Source organism: Oncorhynchus mykiss, chromosome 3 (assembly GCF_057628025.1).
Source record: "Oncorhynchus mykiss isolate SJ-2025 chromosome 3, ASM5762802v1, whole genome shotgun sequence".
Classification (NCBI taxonomy): domain Eukaryota; kingdom Metazoa; phylum Chordata; class Actinopteri; order Salmoniformes; family Salmonidae; genus Oncorhynchus; species Oncorhynchus mykiss.
Window position 1 is genome coordinate 19,731,056 of NC_143024.1, and position 27,235 is coordinate 19,758,290.

The 27,235-nt window shown below is 49.7% G+C and overlaps 1 protein-coding gene across 12 annotated transcripts; it reads left to right on the forward strand.

Moving 5' to 3' along the window:
* Positions 1 to 706: 706 nt before the first annotated feature.
* Positions 707 to 27,235, forward strand: adar (adenosine deaminase RNA specific). 12 transcript variants are annotated; one of them, XM_090223909.1, is made up of 17 exons: positions 743 to 816; positions 2,987 to 3,108; positions 4,109 to 5,902; positions 6,230 to 6,477; positions 8,988 to 9,177; positions 9,335 to 9,483; positions 10,117 to 10,252; positions 10,550 to 10,782; positions 10,954 to 11,110; positions 11,410 to 11,578; positions 11,688 to 11,781; positions 12,131 to 12,247; positions 15,606 to 15,733; positions 16,082 to 16,264; positions 17,283 to 17,395; positions 25,152 to 25,279; positions 25,520 to 27,235. In XM_090223909.1, exons 3-17 carry the CDS (start codon positions 4,253 to 4,255, stop codon positions 25,887 to 25,889), a joined length of 4,065 nt encoding a protein of 1,354 aa, XP_090080035.1. In that variant the 5' UTR covers positions 743 to 816; positions 2,987 to 3,108; positions 4,109 to 4,252; the 3' UTR covers positions 25,890 to 27,235. The 12 variants fall into 12 exon arrangements, with proteins under 12 accessions (XP_036823696.2, XP_036823708.2, XP_036823705.2 ...); XM_036967808.2 differs by having other exon boundaries at positions 747 to 816; positions 8,988 to 9,210; positions 25,152 to 25,351; XM_090223890.1 differs by having other exon boundaries at positions 747 to 816; positions 25,152 to 25,351.

Consider the following 27,235-nt stretch of genomic DNA (forward strand, 5'->3'; position numbering starts at 1 on the left):
TGAGGAGGGCAGAGCAGGACAGAGGACACGATGGAGTGGTGCTGACACCTACTGGGGGATGTAATAAGTGCAATTTTGCAGGAAACAGTTTGAACATGGATCCAGTCGGGTTCATTGATTGGTGGATAGTATAGCAGCTTAGCGCTCTATGGGTTGGTGAGCGTTCAGGCGCTGCAGTAGGCTGTGCTGCTGTAACGTGATGTGCTGATCTGCTCCCACTGCCTCTGTGTATCATGCTGTAAATAGTTCACTAACGTGTTCATTAAAAGATACAGGCCTCATGTTTGTATTTTGTTGGATTCCCCCTGCAATATATGGGGCCTTTTTTTCCCTACTGCCTTCTCTCACCTCTATCCAGCCAGCCATGCTTTGGGTGTTGAGTCTGGTTCCTCTCAAGGTTTCTTATAGAAAGTAAATCCCGATAAGATGTACTAGGTCTTTTTTCTAGACCGGGTTTGTGTCAAATAGATTTGTGGAAGTTTTTTTTTTTTAGATCTGATTAATCCAGTCCCAATCCTAAACAAGGGAATGCAATAGCAGTGGCTTGGAGGTACTGCTATTCTACATGTCCTATTCACCTGCCTAAATTAGTCCAATCGACCTGCCGCAGCAAAGTTATTCCACCTTGTGTGATGTTCTTTTTTGGGGGGACCGCACTCTGCAGTAAAACGGGCGGCGTCACTCCAACTGCGCCAGGTAAACTGTCGCAAATTAGTGATGTCATCATGCGCCCCCCTAACCCCCTTGTTTCTTTGTCGACACTGTCGCTAGCAAGCAGGAACTCGGACTGATACAAAGCTTCAATCGCAAACCCAGGTAAATGAATTACATTTTTAACTCTTTTTTTTTTTTTACCTTTCGTGTTAGTTCAATTGAGATCTATATTTGGTTTCGCGCTAACTGAATAGCTGTCAAATGCGACTATGGTTGTTTGCACGCTTGTGCCGCAGTGATGCTCAATCAATGCTAACGTTAGCTGGCAAGCTACATAGCTAGCTAGTCAATCCGCGCTATGCATAATTATCATTATTTTCACTGCGCGTTGCATAGTTGTTTACACTTGGGAGTTAATTGGGAAAGTGTTTCAGGAACAAATCGACAGTTGTGCATGTTATTTGCGATGCACAATCGCGGTTCTACGTTACCTAGCTAGTGAACCCGCTTGGAGCCTCCATCTGCGCAATATCTTGTTCGGAACATGCGTGCGCAGTCCAAACGACAACCATCCATTCAATGATGGCAGATGAGTCCATCTCTGCTAGCAGGTTGCTGAGAGAAATAAAATATTTACCAGGGTATTCGATGTGTAGTGTCAGTTAAAACCAAGATGGCTTGCCTAACTCGTAGCTAATTTCAGGTTATATTCATGGAGGACTTCAGTCAAGGGATAAACGCCTGTAAAAAGGGAATTGAGGATTAAGGGAGATTTACTGAAAAACGACTGTATTCCAATTGGATCCTATGTTCATCCAGCGACAGACAGCGTTGGGGGTCGGAGGCGGGCTGAAATTGTACACTGATAGTTGATCCTCCTCCTGTCCACCTAGCTAACTAGTTGTGCGGGGTTCACTTTGACTGGGGGGATTGAAAAGGTGTGCATCAGAACCATCCCATGGCAAAAAATAAACATGGGATGGTTATTCAGTCGCGTCCTTAATTCCACACTCAAGCTGATGGCAGCAGTGATTAATAGTTAGGTTTTTGTTTCTTTTTCAACCGCGCCAGAGATGCTCTCGCGTGGCGGTGTTTGATTGCCCATTGTATGCATGCGTATCCGTGCGTGATGGAATTGGGTTTGATGCTCCGTTCAAAACAACTGGGAACTCTGAAATCTCATACCTCAGTGCGTTCAGAGAACTGGGAACTCGGGGAAAAACGAGCTCCGCCTGGGAAAATAATTTTGTTTTGAACGTTCATCCAAGTCGGAAACACGGGCATCTTTCTAGAGCTCCGACCTCAAGATTACTGACGTCATGCTTTGACCTCGTTATTTTACATCCGAGTTCCCAGTTGTCTTGAAAGCACCAATATCTGGGTACAGTGGCCACTAGCTATATTCGGCAGCTGCTGCGTGCTCAATTAAACTGTTCTGGTGTTTTTGTCACAACAATAGTTTCACGCAACAGCAGCTGTGAGACATGACAACTAAGAGGCGATTTTGAATTATCATATTTTTTTTTTTTAGGCAGGTTGGTTGAATGTTTTGGAGTTAGCCTATTCATATATAGACATAATTTCTGAAGATTTTCTTGTCCAGATTGATATTTTCTAAAATGTAATGTAATTGTCTGTGCCTAGAGGGGATGCATTGTATAATAAATATTGGCTTACTGGATAATAAATAGAAAAAACGATTGCCTTAGCATTTCAATCAATATACTGTATCCTCTAACAATAAATACATCCTGTTTGACATAACACTACGGCACGTTTTCATTCACATGACAGGGACCGATTATTTTGTATTATTAGTTGACAAAATTATATTATAATATCCACATGTTGTGAGAAATACATTTGATATACATCCAAGTATTCAAACAGCCTAGGCCTTGGTACCTTGAGCTTGCACCAGTTTTGGCTACATTCTTACTCTAGCTAGTGAAGCCTATGATAGGAACTATTGCATCACGTGACTCACCCAGACAGGCTACAGAACGTGTTTAGAGAAAGGAAAACGAAACTATTCTGCCCTTCCGTGCTGTTTCTCGTGTTAAGAAACTGTAAATACAGACTTTATATGCGTTTTTAATAGGCCTATCCATCATTTCACATTGTAACGTCTGGTATAAGTATCTTGAATGGTAGGGGTACTAGATGTCTCTTTGAAATTGAGAAGCGCTCGTGCGGTATGTAACAAAAAAAAAAGAAAAAGAAGAAGAAGAAAGAAATATAGCCAAGTGGTTGAATTCGTTTTGTATTTTGATAGAACGTAACTGTTTATATCTAGACTGTTTGAAGTGTAGTCATCTTCTGACCCCGGCAGCGCGCCCGCGGACCTCAAGATCTCTCGGCCATTCAAAAGTGACCTAAACCTACTCTCCTTTCTGCCGCCTTCAAGCCAGGTGGTGAGGTAGTAAATCTGTGTTTTATCCCGCGAACTTTCAGGTACGTTCATTGAATTAGTTAATGTCTTTCTACTGTAATCGAATCGTTTATGCAACCCACTAAGCATGAATTTGTTTTATAACACGTTGACCAGGGCGTATACCCCAATTCTGTAATTCAAATAGAAATGACTCATCAATAATCCCGGAACGGGAACATACCGAAAACAAGGCCAAACAATGTCTGTTTGGTCCATGGGCCAAAGACGTCCTAATATTTAATGCGAAGCTCTGTATATTCATATTGCCCATGGAAGCAGCAGACTGAAGTTGAGCCATGCTGGGTTGTTATTTTGGCCGTCTGTTGTCGGCTTGCATTAGGGTCAGCCAGATCCCGCTTTGACCCGGGTCACCTGACCCAGTGCTGCTGTCCGTTACCATTGCCGTGAAATAACTCGATCCTGCTCGTGGTTATATTATTATTATTATTATATGGTGGCATTCATAGCGATCGTTTCGGGAGCAGCATGACAAAAGTTTATGTTGGCTAGCACCATGCCTGGCAGGGCTGAAATCTGAGGAGCAGGGTTGAGTGTCTTCCTTTAGCCTAGTCTGTCAAAAGTTAGTGTAGCAACCACCTTGAATCTTTTCTTTCCTTCTGCCTCACTCACTTCCTATGTGAAGCTGCAAATCATCCATTAAACCAGAACTAAAACAGTGAAGCCACAACCATGAATTATACATTTCTGACCTTTTATACATGGATCTCGTTGCGGCCAATTGGGTCCAACAGCATGTGACACTGGGGCTGTATTGGAGACAGGATGGAGTACAGTGAGACTGTGTGTAAAATATATGTTATTTGTCATAAGCCCTTGATTTACACTGTTTTTCTCCCGCCCTTTTTCCATTTCCATCAGGATTTTCCACCAGTCTTATGTCCCTAGTTTCTTCTTCATATTGCTTTATATTTGGCTCTTTATTTTAAATTTCATGGCTCCTTTCCTCACCCACTCAGTCACTTTTGCTTTCGCTCACACCCATCTCGTCCTCTCTCTCAGGTGCTGACTGCCACTTTGCGTTCATCGCCCACCCGGTTGTTCTGCCTGACTGTGTTGTTGCATCAGTATCCAACACAGAGACACATCCTCCTATCTGCTGCGTAACAGGCGGCCCTGGTCCCCCCTCAACCTGCCCCCTGCGCTATGAGCAGAGGACGAGGAGGGCCCCCCATAGAGCATTACCACCGACCCCCTCTCCCCCAACTGCAGGCTAAGCATCAATACTACAGAGCTGGACCCCTGGGATTTAACCCCAGAGCCCCCCCGCAACAGGCCCCACACCCAAACGTCCATTCATACCTGGGCCCAGTTCCCCCTCTAGTACCACCCAGTGCCCACTCTCAGCCTCTCTACCCCTCTGTCCCTCCCCCACCCGGTCACAGCCCAGCCCTGAGTCAGCAGAGCTCTTGTCCCAGTGGTCCTAACTCCTTCAGGCAGCAGCAGGTCCACTTCCTGAGGGGACAGAACACTGAGGCTCCCCAGTTTAGGGTGAGCCCCAGAGGAGGGGCGCAGAGCTTGGGTCGAGGGGGACCGAACGGACTCTATAACGAATCGAACCAGACCCAGGCAGGGTACAGCAGGTACTCCCAAAACAGCTCTAGGGGGAGAGGGGGATACAGCAGCGAGCGAGGCAGAGGGAACGGTAGGGACTTCGGGTACCCACACTGTCAGGGACCCCCTAGAGGACCAACCGGCCCTAGATTCTGGAACCAGAAGCAGACTTCAACACAAAAGCAAGGCTTCAACAGACAGTGGAGCCTTCATGCAGACTGTGCTGACGGGCCGTCTTTCTCAGAAGACTTTCAGAGTTTATCCTTAGACAGAGAGAGGTCCTACAGAGGAAGAGTTGACCGAGGCGACAGCTTTGACAAAGCTTCTGTTGGTAGTAGTAATAATTCAAACAACAAGAGTGTCCCTACATTTCAGCCACCTGACATCCGAGAGCAAGTTTTACAAGCCTTGGCAGATTTGAGCCCCGGTGAGAAGCTACAAGCAAAGTGTTTGGCAAAAACGCTGCGGTTGCCCAAAAAGTTTATCAACCAGGCCCTTTACGGTCTCGAGCGTGATAAGAAAGCTTCAAAACACGGTGAAAGTCCTCCAGAGTGGACTGTCTACGTAGAACCACAGGAAGAACCGGAAAGTAGAGATTCTGATCCGGAAAGCCCACGTTCCCAACCGAGGGAACATCCAGTGGAGTCACAGCAAAGGCCTTCAGAAGAAGATTGCTCTCACTTCCTGTCTGTGAAGGAGGAGGACGTTGCCATCGACGCTGAGATCCAGCAAATTGAAGCGCAGGGTCCTGAGGGCGACAAAGAGGAAGATTACTACGTAGAATCTGATTCACACTCCTCTTCCTCAGAACCATCTGAGTCATATCGGCAACATTCCCAGTCCCAAACCCAACAACCCAGTATCAACAGCAGCAGTAACGAAGAGCTTGACCTAGACCTTGACGAGAGCGACATGGCGGACTGCGGCAGTAATCAGAAGGAGTTGATCCTGCAGTATCTGCTGGAGGCAGGGGAGGCCACGGCCCTGGTGATCTCCAAGAACCTGGGCCTGAGGGGCGCCAAGCAGGTCAACCCCACCCTGTACGCCATGGAGAAGCAGGGCGACGTGAGCCGCAACGCAGAGGTGACCCCTCACATCTGGGAGCTATCTGTCCATCGCAGGGAGAGGATGGAGAGGAGCCTCAAGGCCGAACGCAGCGCCCCTGCAAAGGTCGAAGGAATGGGGTCTGGATTCCAAGCGGTGCCACCCGGATTGGAGTGTCTAGAGGCCAACGCTGAGGCGGTAGGTGGACACTCTCACACAGCGAGGGGGGGTGGTGGGGGGAGTTCGGTTGGGGAATTCATTGACGTCTTCCTGAATTTGGGAGACCCCTCGCTCACTTGGAGCCCGTCTCCTATGAAGAGTCGGAAGGGGAGGAGGAGTGCGGCAGTTACCCTAGTAACATAATGTTGGTTGGAACATTGAGGGGTGAACATAGCTCTGTAGATTCCGAGCTGAGAATGTCAGGTCTGGAGCCCTTAAAACCGCCTGTCACCGATTTTACCCCCCCCCCCCCACTTCTGCTCCACTTCTTCCTTTCCTCACCTTTCCTCTTCATCCCTCTATCAGGAGGACGAGTCGAACGGAGGGCAGTGGGCGACCGACGATATCCCCGAATTCCTCAACGCCATCAGCCGGGATGGAGGGGGGACAGTAGCAGTCTCCCTGGCAGCGCCCCCACCTCAGAACCTCCGTGCCAAACTCCAGGAGGTGAGGGCCAAGAACCCCGTCAGCGGCCTGATGGAGTTTGCCCAGTACCAGGGACACAATTGCGAGTTCCTGCTCCTCGACCAATCAGGGCCCTCACATGACCCCAGGTCAGTGATGTCATAATGTTCCCAACCAATCATGGTTGGCCATTGCTGGTATGTCTAAGAGAGAACCAGCTGATTGAATTAGCAAATTCATTTAAAAAAAAAAAATTGCAAGAGAAAGTGTGACGAAGAAATATCAAAAAAAGTGTTGTCCCTGCTCTCACTCCCTACCTCTCACTCCCTACCTCTCACTCCCTACCTCTCACTCCCTACCTCTCACTCCCTACCTCTCACTCCCTGCCTCTCACTCCCTGCCTCTCACTCCCTACCTCTCACTCCCTGCCTCTCACTCCCTACCTCTCACTCCCTACCTCTCACTCCCTACCTCTCTCTCCCTACCTCTCACTCCCTACCTCTCACTCCCTACCTCTCACTCCCTACCTCTCACTCCCTACCTCTCACTCCCTACCTCTCACTCCCTACCTCTCACTCCCTACCTCTCACTCCCTGCCTCTCACTCCCTGCCTCTCACTCCCTGCCTCTCACTCCCTGCCTCTCACTCCCTACCTCTCACTCCCTGCCTCTCACTCCCTGCCTCTCACTCCCTGCCTCTCACTCCCTACCTCTCACTCCCTACCTCTCACTCCCTACCTCTCACTCCCTACCTCTCTCTCCCTACCTCTCACTCCCTACCTCTCACTCCCTACCTCTCACTCCCTACCTCTCACTCCCTACCTCTCACTCCCTACCTCTCACTCCCTACCTCTCACTCCCTACCTCTCACTCCCTACCTCTCACTCCCTACCTCTCACTCCCTACCTCTCACTCCCTACCTCTCACTCCCTACCTCTCACTCCCTACCTACCTCTCACTCCCTACCTCTCACTCCCTACCTCTCCCTACCTCTCACTCCCTACCTCTCACTCCCTACCTCTCACTCCCTACCTCTCTCTCCCTACCTCTCACTCCCTACCTCTCACTCCCTACCTCTCACTCCCTACCTCTCACTCCCTACCTCTCACTCCCTACCTCTCACTCCCTACCTCTCACTCCCTACCTCTCACTCCCTACCTCTCACTCCCTACCTCTCACTCCCTACCTCTCACTCCCTACCTCTGACTCCCTACCTCTGACTCCCTACCTCTCACTCCCTACCTCTGACTCCCTACCTCTGACTCCCTACCTCTGACTCCCTACCTCTGACTCCCTACCTCTGACTCCCTACCTCTGACTCCCTACCTCTGACTCCCTACCTCTGACTCCCTACCTCTGACTCCCTACCTCTGACTCCCTACCTCTGACTCCCTACCTCTGACTCCCTACCTCTCACTCCCTACCTCTCACTCCCTACCTCTCTCTCCCTACCTCTGACTCCCTACCTCTGACTCCCTACCTCTCACTCCCTACCTCTCACTCCCTACCTCTCACTCCCTACCTCTCACTCCCTACCTCTCACTCCCTACCTCTCACTCCCTACCTCTCACTCCCTACCTCTCTCTCCCTACCTCTGGCTCCCTACCTCTGGCTCCCTACCTCTCTCTCCCTACCTCTCGCTCCCTACCTCTCTCTCCCTACCTCTCTCTCCCTACCTCTCGCTCCCTACCTCTCGCTCCCTACCTCTCGCTCCCTACCTCTCGCTCCCTACCTCTCTCTCCCTACCTCTCGCTCCCTACCTCTCGCTCCCTACCTCTCGCTCCCTACCTCTGACTCCCTACCTCTGACTCCCTACCTCTGACTCCCTACCTCTGACTCCCTACCTCTGACTCCCTACCTCTGACTCCCTACCTCTGACTCCCTACCTCTGACTCCCTACCTCTGACTCCCTACCTCTGACTCCCTACCTCTGACTCCCTACCTCTGACTCCCTACCTCTGACTCCCTACCTCTGACTCCCTACCTCTGACTCCCTACCTCTCTCTCCCTACCTCTCTCTCCCTACCTCTCACTCCCTACCTCTCACTCCCTACCTCTCACTCCCTACCTCTCTCTCCCTACCTCTCACTCCCTACCTCTCACTCCCTACCTCTCTCTCCCTACCTCTCACTCCCTACCTCTCACTCCCTACCTCTCACTCCCTACCGCTGACTCCCTACCTCTCACTCCCTACCTCTCACTCCCTACCTCTCACTCCCTACCTCTCTCTCCCTACCTCTCACTCCCTACCTCTCACTCCCTACCTCTCACTCCCTACCTCTCACTCCCTACCTCTCACTCCCTACCTCTCACTCCCTACCTCTCACTCCCTACCTCTCACTCCCTACCTCTCACTCCCTACCTCTCTCTCCCTACCTCTCTCTCCCTACCTCTCTCTCCCTACCTCTCACTCCCTACCTCTCACTCCCTACCTCTCACTCCCTACCTCTCTCTCCCTACCTCTCTCTCCCTACCTCTCTCTCCCTACCTCTCTCTCCCTACCTCTCACTCCCTACCTCTCACTCCCTACCTCTCACTCCCTACCTCTCACTCCCTACCTCTCACTCCCTACCTCTCACTCCCTACCTCTCACTCCCTACCTCTCACTCCCTACCTCTCACTCCCTACCTCTCACTCCCTTGTATTTTTCTCCCTCTCAGATTCCGTATGCAGGTCATGCTGGACGGCAGGTTGTTTCCTGTTGCTGAGGCATCTAATAAAAAGGTGGCTAAGAAAGATGCTGCGGCAGCAACCCTGAGGATTCTGCTGCGTGAGATAGAGGGGGGAGGGGCTGAGGAGGGGCTCACTGCAGGGGTGGACCAGGCCATGGACCCCACCTCTGACGTCCCTGTAAGTCTGAAGTGTGTTCGTGTGTGTGCGGAGGTTAGTAATAATCAATGTGCTCTGTTGTGGTTGATTGTGTTGTAAAGGCCAAAGATGTATGTCTCTTTTTTCCCCAATCCTTTTCTAACTCTCTGCTCTCTCCCTCCCTCTCCCTCTCTGTCAGGAGGTGGTGGAGGGTCCGCCCCAGGCCCTGTCCCGTTCCCTGCCGGGGGGTAAGAACCCCGTGTCCATGCTGATGGAGTACAGTCAGCGCACTGGAAACCCCATTGAGTTCATCAACACTGGACAGGAGGGCCCACCTCACGACCCACGGTATCCATCTGTCTACATCCTCATCAGGGATGGGGTCAATTCCAAATGAAGTCAGTCAATTTAGGAAATAAACTGACATTCCAATTCAATAATTGAAAAAATAGCATCTATTTTCAATGATTTCTCAATAAACTGAAAAGGAGAAGCTATTTATTTCAAGTTTTCCATTTTTGAATTTAAATTCAAATCACTTCCTGAATTGAGTGACTTCAATTAGAATTGAGCCCAACCCTGCTTCTCATTTTTCTCTCCCTGGTTCTCTCTTCTATACATAAATGAATCATTAGGAAAGGTGGGCCTGCCCTCACCTCTCTTTCTCTCTCTCCCACTGGAGCAGTTATTTGTGTCCTGTATGACTTTCATACTGCAGCAGTCTGCTGACTGGATGATACAACAGCACCTCTGTGTCTCTCTGCATATAACCTTCCCCTAGGCACCTACTGTACTGTCCCGCAGTAATCTGATACTGGGAAGTGTGACCATCTTTGTCCCTCTTCCCCTCTTCCTGAGTGCTGTAGTCTCTGTGAAGGAGATTCACAGCTCTACTCCCATGTGGTTAGAGAGGAATGTCCTCTTACCTCTCTCACCAATGTATGTTTAGGATGTATAAGTTAGTCTCTGCTCCCTCCTCAGGTTCATGTTCAGGGTGAAGATCGGGGAAAGCCTGTGTGCTGAGAGCTCAGCCCCCAGTAAGAAGGCTGCCAGGCAGCTGGCTGCAGAGGAGGCAGTCAAGGAGTTAATGGCCGACGGGAGACTGCAGCTCAACAAGGTGAGTAAAGGACCCAAACATGGGACTGAAAGAATGGATGGTTCCCTGAAATAAACACTACCCCATCTATTTAGGATTTAGGCTTGCCAAGCTAGCTAGCTGTTTAGCTATGGACTGACAGAATGTCATAAGACCAATGTGGACTTCTCTCATTGTGCCTCCAGGCTGTAATTCTAAGAAAAGATCCTCCGAACACTAAGATCACTCTTCTCTCTCTTCCCACCTCCTCTCCTCTGTCTTTTCACTGCCTTATCTGTTTTCTCCTCCCTCACTCTCCATTTACCCCGTCCTCTCCAGCCCCAGTTTCCCCTGTGTCTGTCTGGTGATGAAGGGGGCTTCATGCCCGCTTGCCCCTCCCTGCCCCCGCTGACAGAGGAGGAGCTGCGTTCTGCCCACGAGGCGGGGGTTGGTGACCTTATCAGCCACCTAAACAACAACGCTGTGTCAGGTCTGCTGGAGTACGCCCGGGCCAGGGGCTTCGCTGCAGAGATACGACTGGTCGGGCAGTCAGGACCACCGCACGAGCCCAAGTCAGTACACACACGAACATACACACTAAGTGTAATTCAGAGTCCACAGCTGCAGAGCTGCGGTAGTCTGGCGGTCCATTGTGACATATAAAACACTATGAAAGTCAACGGTTCAATATTGTAAAACGCGGCTGTGCAGACATGGATGCTTAACTCTCCCCTCTCTCTCAGGTTTACCTACCAGGCTAAACTAGGGGGTCGCTGGTTCCCTCCTGTCTGTGCTTCCAATAAGAAGCAAGGGAAACAGGAAGCAGCTGATGCAGCTCTGAGGGTTCTGATTGGAGAGGCAGAGAAGGCTGCCCGCACCGGGGAACTAACCCCTGCAGAGGTCAATTTACCTCTCTTACTATACTACTTTTTAAAACTTTGGGTCAGGACCCACACTGGGCTTTGGGTGTGTTGGAGGTGGGTCGGGAGTGAGGAGACTGCACCTAGAATCACACACTATTTTCTCTTCATTTGGGTTTTGGGTCACGGGAGGACAGTGATTTTCTCATTGGGTCTGGAGCTGAAAAAGTTGAAGAATGCCTGCTATACTATGAATACACTGTTAATACTATGATTCTGCTATAACCTACTTCTGTGACTGGTGGGCCGTTCATAACCTGTTATTGTTTCTGTCTCTAGCTGCCACTGAGTGGTGGGACAATCCATGACCAGATCGCCATGTTGAGTCACCAGCGCTTCAACGCCCTCACCACACGCATACAGCACAGTCTTCTGGGAAGGAAGATCCTCGCCACCATCGTCATGAAGAGGGGGGAAGGGCTGGGGACCGTGGTCAGTCTGGGAACAGGTGTGTGTGTGTGTGTGGCGCAAGAAAATAATAACAAGCCTTTTGGAATGATTTTTGTCTCAACCTTTTGAGATAAAATAAATGTATTTTTGTTTGTTTTTCTCCTCAGGAAATCGCTGTGTTAAAGGGGAGGAGCTGAGTCTTAAAGGGGACACCGTTAATGACTGCCACGCAGAAATCATCTCCAGGAGAGGATTTATCAGGTAGGAAGTTACTGCTGCTCCTTTTATATAACCAGTCTTTTCCCCTTCCTCCTTTGCTCTTCGTTTTGATTCCTTTATAGCTACTCTCCCTGCCTTTCTGAAACCTCTCTTTCTCCCTCTACAGGGTGTCATATGTCAGCTGGGAAGTCATTACAGACTATGATGTGTGTTAATGTGACTGTGGAGTCCATCTGGTTAGTGTAGAGTGTATTAACGCCACTTACCAGATCCTCTGTTTCTCCACCAGTCTCCCTTTATTTGTGTGTTGGATGCTGGACACTTTCACTGATCTGAATCACTCCAATATGGATTCTACCCCCCCCCCCCCCCCCCCCACCTTTCTCTCCAGGTTTCTATATGCTGAGTTGCTGAAGCACTGTGAAGGATCAGAGGACAGCATATTTGAGCCAGCTGAGGAGAACAAGCTCCGGATCAAACCTGACACCACCTTCCACCTCTATATCAGGTGGGCCTACGGAGGATGTCTCTTCCTCGCTTTTTGACCCTTCACCCCATGGCTCATTCTTCTCCACCTACTGTCTTCTCTCCCCTTTCCTTCTGTGCCCTGGAACTCAACTGGGCCACCAACCCACCCCCACACACATGTTGTTCTAGGAGTTTGAGAAGCCAGGGTTTTTTTTCTGCATGGAAAAGTCTTGGGCGGGCCCCTTAAGTGTTTTCGGGCCACCACGTATGTCAAAACAGTAAAATAAAAAATGTCATGTTTAGATAATGATTTCTGGGGTGGAAAAACGTCAATGTAAACTGAAGACTAAAACCAGATATAAAGTATGTAGAAAAGATAATGGCGCTATATACAGTGGGGCAAAAAAGTATTTAGTCAGCCAACAATTGTACAAGTTCTCCCACTTAAAAAGACGAGAGAGGCCTGTAATTTTCATCATAGGTACACTTCAACTATGACAGACAAAATGAGAGAAAAAAAATCCAGAAAATCACATTGTAGGATTTTTAATGACTTTATTAGCAAATTATGATGGAAAAAAAGTATTTGGTCAATAACAAAAGTTTATCTCAATACTTTGTCATTGCCAACAAAGGGTATATAACAGAGGTCAAAAGTTTTCTGTAAGTCTTCACAAGGTTTTCACACACTGTTGCTGGTATTTTGGCCCATTCCTCCATGCAAATCTCCTCTAGAGCAGTGCTGTTTTGGGGCTGTTGCTGGGCAACACGGACTTTCAACTCCCTCCAAAGATTTTCTATGGAGTTGAGATCTGGAGACTGGCTAGGCCACTCCAGGACCTTGAAATGCTTCTTACGAAGCCACTCCTTCGTTTCCCGGGCGGTGTGTTTGGGATCATTGTCATGCTGAAAGACCCAGCCACGTTTCATCTTCAATGCCCTTGCTGATGGAAGGAGGTTTTCACTCAAAATCTCACGATACATGGCCCCATTCATTCTTTCCTTTACACGGATCAGTCGTCCTGGTCCCTTTGCAGAAAAACAGCCCCAAAGCATGATGTTTCCACCCCCATGCTTCACAGTAGGTATGGTGTTCTTTGGATGCAACTCAGCATTCTTTGTCCTCCAACGACGAGTTGAGTTTTTACCAAAAAGTTATATTTTGGTTTCATCTGACCATATGACATTCTCCCAATCTTCTTCTGGATCATCCAAATGCTCTCTAGCAAACTTCAGACGGACCTGGACATGTACTGGCTTAAGCAGGGGGACACGTCTGGCACTGCAGGATTTGAGTCCCTGGCGGCGTAGTGTGTTACTGATAGTAGGCTTTGTTACTTTGGTCCCAGCTCTCTGCAGGTCATTCACTAGGTCCCCCCGTGTAGTTGTGGGATTTTTGCCCACCGTTCTTGTGATCATTTTGACCCCACGGGGTGAGATCTTGCGTGGAGCCCCAGATCGAGGGAGATTATCAGTGGTCTTGTATGTCTTCCATTTCCTAATAATTGCTCCCACAGTTGATTTCTTCAAACCAAGCTGCTTACCTATTGCAGATTAAGTCTTCCCAGCCTGGTGCAGGTCTACAATTTTGTTTCTGGTGTCCTTTGACAGCTCGTTGGTCTTGGCCATAGTGGAGTTTGGAGTGTGACTGTTTGAGGTTGTGGACAGGTGTCTTTTATACTGATAAGTTCAAACAGGTGCCATTAATACAGGTAACGAGTGGAGGACAGAGGAGCCTCTTAAAGAAGAAGTTACAGGTCTGTGAGAGACAGAAATCTTGCTTGTTTGTAGGTGACCAAATACCTATTTTACACCATAATTTGCAAATAAATTCATAAAAAATCCTACAATGTGATTTTCTGGATTTTTTTCTAATTTTCTCTGTCATAGTTCAAGGGTACCTATGATGAAAATTACAGGCCTCTCATCTTTTTAAGTGGGAGAACTTGCACAATTGGTGGCTGACTAAATACTTTTTTGCCCCACTGTATATCTCGCTCTACCTCTCTCGCTCTACCTCTCGCTCTCTACCTCTCGCTCTCTCGCTCTCTACCTCTCGCTCTACCTCTCTCGCTCTACCTCTCCCTCTCGCTCTACCTCTCTACCTCTCTCGCTCTACCTCTCTACCTCTCTCGCTCTACCTCTCTACCTCTCTCGCTCTACCTCTCTACCTCTCTCGCTCTACCTCTCTACCTCTCTCGCGCGCCCTCCCTCTCTCGCGCGCCCTCCCTCTCTCGCGCGCCCTCCCTCTCTTGCGCTCTACCTCTTCCCCTCGCGCGCCCTACCGCTCTCGCGCCCTACCGCTCTACCTCTTCCCCTCTCGCGCTCTACCTCTTCCCCTCTCGCGCTCTACCTCTTCCCCTCTCGCGCTCTACCTCTTCCCCTCTCGCGCTCTACCTCTCTCGCGCCCTACCTCTCTCGCGCTCTACCGCCCTACCTCTCTCGCGCTCTACCTCTCTCGCGCCCTACCTCTCTCGCGCTCTACCGCCCTACCTCTCTCGCGCTCTACCTCTTCCCCTCTCGCGCTCTTCCCCTCTCGCGCTCTACCTCTTCCCCTCTTGCGCCCTACCTCTTGCGCCCTACCGCTCTACCTCTCTCGCGCCCTACCTCTCTCGCGCCCTACCTCTCTCGCGCCCTACCTCTCTCGCGCCCTACCTCTCTCGCGCCCTACCTCTCTCGCGCCCTACCTCTCTCGCGCCCTACCTCTCTCGCGCCCTACCTCTCTCGCGCCCTACCGCTCTCGCGCCCTACCTCTCTCGCGCCCTACCTCTCTTGCGTTCTACCTCTCTTGCGTTCTACCTCTCTTGCGTTCTACCTCTCTTGCGCTCTACCTCTCTCGCGCTCTACCTCTCTCGCGCTCTACCTCTCTCGCGCTCTACCTCTCTCGCGCTCTACCTCTCTCGCGCTCTACCTCTCTCGCGCTCTACCTCTCTCGCGCTCTACCTCTCTCGCGCTCTACCTCTCTCGCGCTCTACCTCTCTCGCGCTCTTCCCCTCTCGCGCTCTTCCCCTCTCGCGCTCTTCCCCTCTCGCGCTCTTCCCCTCTCGCGCTCTTCCCCTCTCGCGCTCTTCCCCTCTCGCGCTCTTCCCCTCTCGCGCTCTTCCCCTCTCGCGCTCTTCCCCTCTCGCGCTCTTCCCCTCTCGCGCTCTTCCCCTCTCGCGCTCTTCCCCTCTCGCGCTCTTCCCCTCTCGCGCTCTTCCCCTCTCGCGCTCTTCCCCTCTCGCGCTCTTCCCCTCTCGCGCTCTACCCCTCTCGCGCTCTACCCCTCTCGCGCTCTACCCCTCTCGCGCTCTACCCCTCTCGCGCTCTACCCCTCTCGCGCTCTACCCCTCTCGCGCTCTACCTCTTCCCCTCTCGCGCTCTACCTCTTCCCCTCTCGCGCTCTACCTCTCCCCCAGTACTGCTCCGTGCGGAGACGGGGCGTTGTTTGATAAGTCGTGCAGCGAGGACGCGGGGGACGGCCAGGGCCACCAGCCCCTGTTTGAGAACGCCAAGCAGGGCAAGCTGCGCACCAAGGTGGAGAATGGTGAGTTACAGCCAGATGCCATCTGCAGCACCGTTCCATGAGGACCCCCTCTGTTACTGAGGACAAGCACATAGAGCCACCATGTTGCATAACTCCCCTCTCTGCAGGCCAAACAGAGCATGACTACACATTCACACCTCATTTGCTGCTGCTGCCACAAACACACCTGGTAGAAAGGACAAATATCCCAACGGATTTGAATGTTCCAGTCTAGAGCATGGACTGTGTGATTCTAGTGTACAACCATCACTTTGACCACTGGCTCTCTCATACACCCTATTCCTCATACTGCATGGCTTTGTCGTTGGAGTCAAAAGTATGCCTCAAGGGTGTCTGTGCCGTGTGTAGGTGAGGGCACCATCCCGGTAGAGTCATCGACCATCGTGCCCACCTGGGACGGCATCCAGCACGGCGAGCGTCTGAGGACCATGAGCTGTAGCGACAAGATCCTTCGCTGGAACGTCCTGGGTCTGCAGGGAGCCCTGCTCTCCCACTTCCTCCATCCTATCTACCTGGCTTCAATCACCCTGGGTGAGGAGGGAACGATAGTACATAGAGGGAGATTGGTGGAAGGAGAGAAGAGATGAGGGAGGGAGGGGACAGTAAACATTTGAGGGAGGTTTGATTTGAAAAAGAGTGAGGGAGGATAGATTGAGTGTGGGAGTAAAGGGGGAGAGAGGGGGGGTCAACGGTCACCATTGGCTTCAGTCATGTTTAACAAACTCCACTCATAAGTAGACAACATCTCAATCCCAAACTACATTGTCCTTATACTGTAGGAGTCATGACCAGCTAACTATCCACCCAGGCAGTCCCTGTCCCTTATACTGTAGGAGTCATGACCAGCTAACTATCCACCCAGACAGTCCCTGTCCTTATACTGTAGGAATCATGACCAGCTAACTAGCCACCCAGACAGTCCCTGGCTGACTCTGTCCTTATACTGTAGGAGTCATGACCAGCTAGCTAACTATCCACCCAGACAGTCCCTGGCTGACTCTGTCCTTATACTGTACGAGTCATGACCAGCTAACTATCCACCCAGACAGTCCCTGGCTGACTCTGTCCTTATACTGTAGGAGTCATGACCAGCTAACTATCCACCCAGACAGTCCCTGGCTGACTAGGTCCTTATACTGTAGGAGTCATGACCAGCTAACTATCCACCCAGACAGTCCCTGGCTGACTCTGTCCTTATACTGTAGGAGTCATGACCAGCTAACTATCCACCAAGACAGTCCCTGGCTGACTCTGTCCTTATACTGTAGGAGTCATGACCAGCTAACTATCCACCCAGACCCCTGAACCCCTCAGACATCCATCTCTGTACTCACCTCTCCTTGTCAGAGTACTCTATGATGTGATCATCCTTGTTAACATGGAAATACACTGACTCACACACTCTTCTGTCATTCTCTTTCTCTCCCTTTTTCTTTCCCTGTCACTCTCTCTGCCCCCCTCTGTCTCGCCCCCCTCCTCTCTCGTACCCCTTCCTCTCTATCTTCTGTTTTGTTTTCCATGTCCTTGTCTCTTATATTTGTCCATCCAGGCTACCTGTACAGCCATGGCCACCTGACACGTGCTGTCTGCTGCCGATTGGCCAGAGACGGCGAAGCCTTCTCCAAGAGTCTACCTGCTCCCTACACACTCAACCACCCCGAGGTACACGTACAGAAACACTCAACCACCCCGAGGTACACGTACAGAAACACTCAACCACCCCGAGGTACACACGTACAGAAACACACGCAACCACCCCGAGGTATAAGCACAGTACACACTCAACTACCCCGAGGTACACACACACACAGTACACATACAGAAACGCACTCAACCTCACACATACAAAAACACACTCAACCACCCCAAGGTACGTACACACAGTACACATACAGAAACAAAAGACAGTACTGTGCAGCCGTCTTCATCGACCTTGCCAAGGCTTTCGACTCTGTCAATCACCATATTCTTATCGGCAGACTCAGTAGCCTCGGTTTTTCTGATGACTGCCTTGCCTGGTTCACCAACTACTTTGCAGACAGAGTTCAGTGTGTCAAATCGGAGGGCATGCTGTCCGTTCCTCTGGCAGTCTCTATGGGGGTGCCACAGGGTTCAATTCTCGGGCCGACTCTTTTCTCTGTATATATCAATGATGTTGCTCTTGCTGTGGGCGATTCCCTGATCCACCTCTACGCAGACAACATCATTCTGTATACTTCCGGCCCGTCCTTGGACACTGTGCTATCTAACCTCCAAACGAGCTTCAATGCCATACAACACTCCTTCCGTGGCCTCCAACTGCTCTTAAACGCTAGTAAAACCAAATGCATGCTTTTCAACCGTTCGCTGCCTGCACCTGCACGCCCGACTAGCATCACCACCCTGGATGGCTCCGACCTAGAATATGTGGACATCAAAGGTACCTAGGTGTCTGGCTAGACTGTAAACTCTCCTTCCAGACTCGTATCAAACCAATCAAACCTCCAATCTAAAATCAAATCTAGAGTCGGCTTTCTATTCCGCAACAAAGCCTCCTTCACTCACGCCGCCAAACTTACCCTAGTAAAACTGACTATCCTACCGATCCTCGACTTCGGTGATGTCATCTACAAAATAGCTTCCAAACACTCTACTCAGCAAACTGGATGCAGTTTATCACAGTGCCATCCGTTTTGTTACTAAAGCACCTTATACCACCCACCACTGCGACCTGTATGCTCTAGTCGGCTGGCCCTCGCTACATGTTCGTCGCCAGACCCACTGGCTCCAGGTCATCTACAAGTCCATGCTAGGTAAAGCTCCGCCTTATCTCAGTTCACTGGTCACGATGGCAACACCCACCCGTAGCACGCGCTCCAGCAGGTGTATCTCACTGATCATCCCTAAAGCCAACACCTCATTTGGCCGCCTTTCCTTCCAGTTCTGCCTGTGACTGGAACGAATTGCAAAAATCGCTGACGTTGGAGACTTATCTCCCTCACCAACTTTAAACATCTGCTATCTGAGCAGCTAACCGATGCAGCTGTACATAGTCTATCGGTAAATAGCCCACTTAATTTTACCTACCTCATCCCCATACTGTTTTTATTTATTTACTTTTCTGCTCTTTTGCACACCAATATCTCTACCTGCACATGACCATCTGATCATTTATTACTCCAGTGTTAATCTGCAAAATTGTAATTATTCGCCTACCTCCTCATGCCTTTTGCACACAATGTATATAGACTCTCTTTTTTTTCTACTGTGTTATTGACTTGTTTATTGTTTATTCCATGTGTAACTCTGTGTTGTTGTCTGTTCACACTGCTATGCTTTATCTTGGCCAGGTTGCAGTTGTAAATGAGAACTTGTTCTCAACTAGCCTACCTGGTTAAATAAAGGTGTTCTCAACTAGCCTACCTGGTTAAAAAAAGGTGTTCTCAACTAGCCTACCTGGTTAAATAAAGGTGTTCTCAACTAGCCTACCTGGTTAAATAAAGGTGTTCTCAACTAGCCTACCTGGTTAAATAAAGGTGAAATAAATAAAAAAATACAGAAACACACTCAACCACCCCGAGGTACACACACACAGTACACATACAGAAACACACTCAACCACCCCGAGGTACACACACACAGTACACATACAGAAACACTCAACCACCCCGAGGTACACACACACAGTACACATACAGAAACACACTCAACCACCCCGAGGTACACACACACAGTACACATACAGAAACACACTCAACCACCCCGAGGTACACACACACAGTACACATACAGAAACACACTCAACCACCCCGAGGTACACACACACACACAGTACACATACAGAAATACACTCAACCACCCCGAGGTACACACACACAGTACACATACAGAAATACACTCAACCACCCTGAGGTACACACACAGTACACATACAGAAATACACTCAACCACCCCGAGGTACACACACACAGTACACATACAGAAACACACTCAACCACCCTGAGGTACACACACAGAAATACACTCAACCACCCCGAGGTACACACACACAGTACACATACAGAAGCACACTCAACCACCCCGAGGTACACGCACACAGTACACATACAGAAACACACTCAACCACCCCGAGGTACTCGCACACAGTACACATACAGAAACACACTCAACCACCCCGAGGTACACGCACACAGTACACATACAGAAACACACTCAACCACCCCGAGGTACACGCACACAGTACACATACAGAAACACACTCAACCACCCTGAGGTACACACACAGAAATACACTCAACCACCCCGAGGTACACACACACAGTACACATACAGAAATACACTCAACCACCCCGAGGTACTCGCACACAGTACACATACAGAAACACACTCAACCACCCCGAGGTACACACACACAGTACACATACAGTAATACACTCAACCACCCCGAGGTACACACACACAGTACACATACAGAAACACACTCAACCACCCTGAGGTACACACACAGAAATACACTCAACCACCCCGAGGTACACACACACAGTACACATACAGAAATACACTCAACCACCCCGAGGTACACGCACACAGTACACATACAGAAGCACACTCAACCACCCCGAGGTACACGCACACAGTACACATACAGAAACACACTCAACCACCCCGAGGTACTCGCACACAGTACACATACAGAAACACACTCAACCACCCCGAGGTACACGCACACAGTACACATACAGAAACACACTCAACCACCCCGAGGTACACGCACACAGTACACATACAGAAACACACTCAACCACCCCGAGGTACACGCACACAGTACACATACAGAAACACACTCAACCACCCCGAGGTACACGCACACAGTACACATACAGAAACACACTCAACCACCCCGAGGTACACGCACACAGTACACATACAGAAACACACTCAACCACCCCGAGGTACACGCACACAGTACACATACAGAAACGCACTCAACCACCCCGAGGTACACGCACACAGTACACATACAGAAACGCACTCAACCACCCCGAGGTACATGCACACAGTACACATACAGAAACACACTCAACCACCCCGAGGTACACGCACACAGTACACATACAGAAATACACTCAACCACCCCGAGGTACACACACACAGTACACATACAGAAACACACTCAACCACCCTGAGGTACACACACAGAAATACACTCAACCACCCCGAGGTACACACACACAGTACACATACAGAAATACACTCAACCACCCCGAGGTACACGCACACAGTACACATACAGAAGCACACTCAACCACCCCGAGGTACACGCACACAGTACACATACAGAAACACACTCAACCACCCCGAGGTACTCGCACACAGTACACATGCAGAAACACACTCAACCACCCCGAGGTACACGCACACAGTACACATACAGAAACACACTCAACCACCCCGAGGTACACGCACACAGTACACATACAGAAACACACTCAACCACCCCGAGGTACACGCACACAGTACACATACAGAAACACACTCAACCACCCCGAGGTACACGCACACAGTACACATACAGAAACACACTCAACCACCCCGAGGTACACGCACACAGTACACATACAGAAACACACTCAACCACCCCGAGGTACACGCACACAGTACACATACAGAAACACACTCAACCACCCCGAGGTACACGCACACAGTACACATACAGAAACGCACTCAACCACCCCGAGGTACACGCACACAGTACACATACAGAAACGCACTCAACCACCCCGAGGTACACGCACACAGTACACATACAGAAATACACTCAACCACCCCGAGGTACACGCACACAGTACACATACAGAAACACACTCAACCACCCCGAGGTGTACACATACACAGTACACATACAGAAACACACTCAACCACCCCGAGGTACACACACACAGTACACATACAGAAACACACTCAACCACCCCGAGGTACACGCACACAGTACACATACAGAAATACACTCAACCACCCCGAGGTACACGCACACAGTACACATACAGAAACACACTCAACCACCCCGAGGTACACGCACACAGTACACATACAGAAACACACTCAACCACCCCGAGGTGTACACATACACAGTACACATACAGAAACACACTCAACCACCCCGAGGTACATGCACACAGTACACATACAGAAACACACTCATCCACCCCGAGGTACACGCACACAGTACACATACAGAAACACACTCAACCACCCCGAGGTACACGCACACAGTACACATACAGAAATACACTCAACCACCCCGAGGTACACGCACACAGTACACATACACAAACACACTCAACCACCCCGAGGTACACGCACACAGTACACACAGAAACACACTCAACCACCCCGAGGTGTACACATACACAGTACACATACAGAAACACACTCAACCACCCCGAGGTACACGCACACAGTACACATACAGAAACACACTCAACCACCCCGAGGTACACGCACACAGTACACATACAGAAACACACTCAACCACCCCGAGGTACACGCACACAGTACACATACAGAAACACACTCAACCACCCTGAGGTACACACACAGAAATACACTCAACCACCCCGAGGTACACACACACAGTACACATACAGAAATACACTCAACCACCCCGAGGTACTCGCACACAGTACACATACAGAAACACACTCAACCACCCCGAGGTACACGCACACAGTACACATACAGAAACACACTCAACCACCCCGAGGTACACGCACACAGTACACATACAGAAACACACTCAACCACCCCGAGGTACACGCACACAGTACACATACAGAAACACACTCAACCACCCCGAGGTACACGCACACAGTACACATACAGAAACACACTCAACCACCCCGAGGTACACGCACACAGTACACATACAGAAACACACTCAACCACCCCGAGGTACACGCACACAGTACACATACAGAAACGCACTCAACCACCCCGAGGTACACGCACACAGTACACATACAGAAACGCACTCAACCACCCCGAGGTACACGCACACAGTACACATACAGAAACGCACTCAACCACCCCGAGGTACACGCACACAGTACACATACAGAAATACACTCAACCACCCCGAGGTACACGCACACAGTACACATACAGAAACACACTCAACCACCCCGAGGTGTACACATACACAGTACACATACAGAAACACACTCAACCACCCCGAGGTACACACACACAGTACACATACAGAAACACACTCAACCACCCCGAGGTACACGCACACAGTACACATACAGAAATACACTCAACCACCCCGAGGTACACGCACACAGTACACATACAGAAACACACTCAACCACCCCGAGGTACACGCACACAGTACACATACAGAAACACACTCAACCACCCCGAGGTGTACACATACACAGTACACATACAGAAACACACTCAACCACCCCGAGGTACATGCACACAGTACACATACAGAAACACACTCAACCACCCCGAGGTACACGCACACAGTACACATACAGAAACACACTCAACCACCCCGAGGTACACGCACACAGTACACATACAGAAACACACTCAACCACCCCGAGGTACACGCACACAGTACACATACAGAAACACACTCAACCACCCCGAGGTACACGCACACAGTACACATACAGAAACACACTCAACCACCCCGAGGTGTACACATACACAGTACACATACAGAAACACTCTCAACCACCCCGAGGTACACGCACACAGTACACATACAGAAACGCACTCAACCACCCCGAGGTACACGCACACAGTACACATACAGAAACGCACTCAACCACCCCGAGGTACACGCACACAGTACACATACAGAAACGCACTCAACCACCCCGAGGTACACGCACACAGTACACATACAGAAATACACTCAACCACCCCGAGGTACACGCACACAGTACACATACAGAAACACACTCAACCACCCCGAGGTGTACACATACACAGTACACATACAGAAACACACTCAACCACCCCGAGGTACACACACACAGTACACATACAGAAACACACTCAACCACCCCGAGGTACACGCACACAGTACACATACAGAAATACACTCAACCACCCCGAGGTACACGCACACAGTACACATACAGAAACACACTCAACCACCCCGAGGTACACGCACACAGTACACATACAGAAACACACTCAACCACCCCGAGGTGTACACATACACAGTACACATACAGAAACACACTCAACCACCCCGAGGTACATGCACACAGTACACATACAGAAACACACTCAACCACCCCGAGGTACACGCACACAGTACACATACAGAAACACACTCAACCACCCCGAGGTACACGCACACAGTACACATACAGAAATACACTCAACCACCCCGAGGTACACGCACACAGTACACATACAGAAACACACTCAACCACCCCGAGGTACACGCACACAGTACACATACAGAAACACACTCAACCACCCCGAGGTGTACACATACACAGTACACATACAGAAACACTCTCAACCACCCCGAGGTACACGCACACAGTACACATACAGAAACACACTCAACCACCCCGAGGTACACGCACACAGTACACATACAGAAACACACTCAACCACCCCGAGGTACACGCACACAGTACACATACAGAAACACACTCAACCTCCCCGAGGTACACACACACAGTACACATACAGAAACACACTCAACCACCCCGAGGTGTACACATACAGAAATACACTCAACCACCCCGAGGTACACACACAGTACACATACAGAAACACACTCAACCACCCCGAGGTGTACACATACACAGTACACATACAGAAACACACTCAACCACCCCGAGGTACACACACAGTACACATACAGAAACACACTCAACCACCCCGAGGTACACGCACACAGTACACATACAGAAACACACTCAACCACCCCGAGGTGTACACATACACAGTACACATACAGAAACACACTCAACCACCCCGAGGTACACGCACACAGTACACATACAGAAACACACTCAACCACCCCGAGGTACACGCACACAGTACACATACAGAAACACACTCAACCACCCCGAGGTACACGCACACAGTACACATACAGAAACACACTCAACCACCCCGAGGTACACACACACAGTACACATACAGAAACACACTCAACCACCCTGAGGTGTACACATACAGAAATACACTCAACCACCCCGAGGTACCCACACACACACACACAGTACACAAACATTTCGTTCCGCTCTGTTTAAAATGGTCGATTCATCTGAAAGGATTTATTTAGTCTAATTTCAAATTATACCTGTTATTGCGGGTATAGTGAAATGCCTGTAATTGAACACACTCTTCATCTCCCTTTACTCTTCTCCATCACTCCATCTCTGTCTCCCTTCAGGTGGGCAGGGTGAGTGTGTATGACTCGACGCGTCACACAGGGAAGACCAAGGAGTCCAGCGTGAACTGGAGCCAGCCAGACCACATCACTGTGGAGGTGCTGGATGGGACCAAGGGCAAACTGGACGGGTACGCACCCCGCACCACAACTAGAACCAGACCCTCAGACCTCATCCACCCTCATCCAGATAGCAGCACCAGGTGGTTAACCTGGGCTACACAGGGCCCCATTTCAGTAGAATAGCAATCACTATTGATACTCCATATCGAGTAGTGGCATTTAATTCATATGAAAAACATTTTGAAAATGTTTCAATCCCAGCGCAGTAGCTTCTGTGTATTCCTAAACCCTGTTTGTCTTCCCTCTAGCCCCAAACTGGACGTGTCGCGGGTCTCCAAGTCCAATATCTTCCGTCAATTCCGGTCGTTATGCCAACAGTGCGGGCGCCAGGACCTGCTGGCTCTCCCGTCTTACGCCCAAGCCAAGATGGCCGCCATGTCCTTCCAGGTCGCCAAGCAGCAGTTCTTCGATGCGCTCGGTAGCCATGGCTACGGTGCCTGGATTGGCAAGCCATTGGAGGAGAAGAGCTTTGACGAAGCGGCGGCCTCCGATGGCCAAGGGGCAGGAAGTGTTGCTAATAGCAACCAGGGATACAACAACAACAATAGCTATGGAAGCACAACCACTGACTATAACAGCAGCCAGTGGGGTAGTAGTGCGTACACACAGGCCATGTAGAAAGGAGGGAGAAGGGAGGGTTGGCTAGGGATAGAAGGACATGATCCTGGAGGACAGGGGGGGAAGGGAGGAGAGGACAGAGGAGCTAGCAGCAAGTACTGGAAAGAAGGGGTAGAGGTCAGACAGATTGGAAAGGACAGAGTTTCTGAGATGGAGGGAGGGAAGGGGATAACAGGCCAGCCCAAGGGGTGAGGGTCAGACAGCAGCAAGAGAGATGGAGAGAGAAGGGGTTGCTACTGCTACACAAAAGCAACAGAATATAGAAAGAGAGGGGAGAATAGGGGGATAGTAAGCATGATGACTGTGATGTGGTGACATTCAGAGCTGCATAGCATGCACTACTGCTCCACTGTAACAGTAGCCCCAGGACACTCTATCCTCACATTTACCTACAGGACAAACCCTCCCTGCCCTCACGCACACAGCCCTGTCTCTCTAGTTCAGACACCCTACACCTGACCCTGTCCTACTCGCCAGCCAGCCATTCAATCACGCATGACTAGTTTAATCTGTACTTATCAGCCTGAGCATGGATAGTAGTGATCACACTTTATATATATATAAACCAGCCTTGTAACGTTTAGCTACTCCCCGACCTAGTAACCCACCCCTTTACACTGTTGTTAATGCTATGGCTACGTCTACAGGTCACAGCCTGGTCCATCCCATAACTCTCGACTGTAACATAGATTTGATGATGACTAACTAGCCTAGATCATAATTATTCTGTTATTGTTGTGTCCTATGTGGTGTGTATCGCTATTGTTCTTGAGGTTTTTGGTGTTGCCACTCGAGGGCCACGTCAGAAAGGACAACGGTGACGTTGAGAACTGCTGAGAACAAGTAAATCAGCTACTTGTTCTCATTTTAGGATTCATGTTAGGGGGGGTCAAAGTTCAGGTTAGGATAAGTGATTACTCGTAGTTGTGATAAAAAAAAGAGAAGAAAGGCTTTGCACTCTTGTCCTTCCTAGCGTGGCCAGAATGTGGCCGGCAGGTTTTATGTGGACAGGGAGAAAGACTGGTTTGTTTTTATGTTTTAGTTCAGTCTGATCAAATACATTCAAGGGTGAAGCAATATATACATCATGTACATACAAATACATAAATACACAGATGTATATGCAATAACAATGTTTGTGTAGGGTATGTATATATCTCTGTGTGTGTATGTATATGTATATATTATGTATATATTTTGTAAGTCATGCCTAAAATTGATTTTCTATTAACTATTTTTTTGAAACGTTTTATCAAGTGGATGACAGAAAGCATTTTGTTTTATTATGTATGGAAATTCTGTCAAGTTTTAAGTGATTATAAAGACCGGCTTTGTAAAAGCTGAAA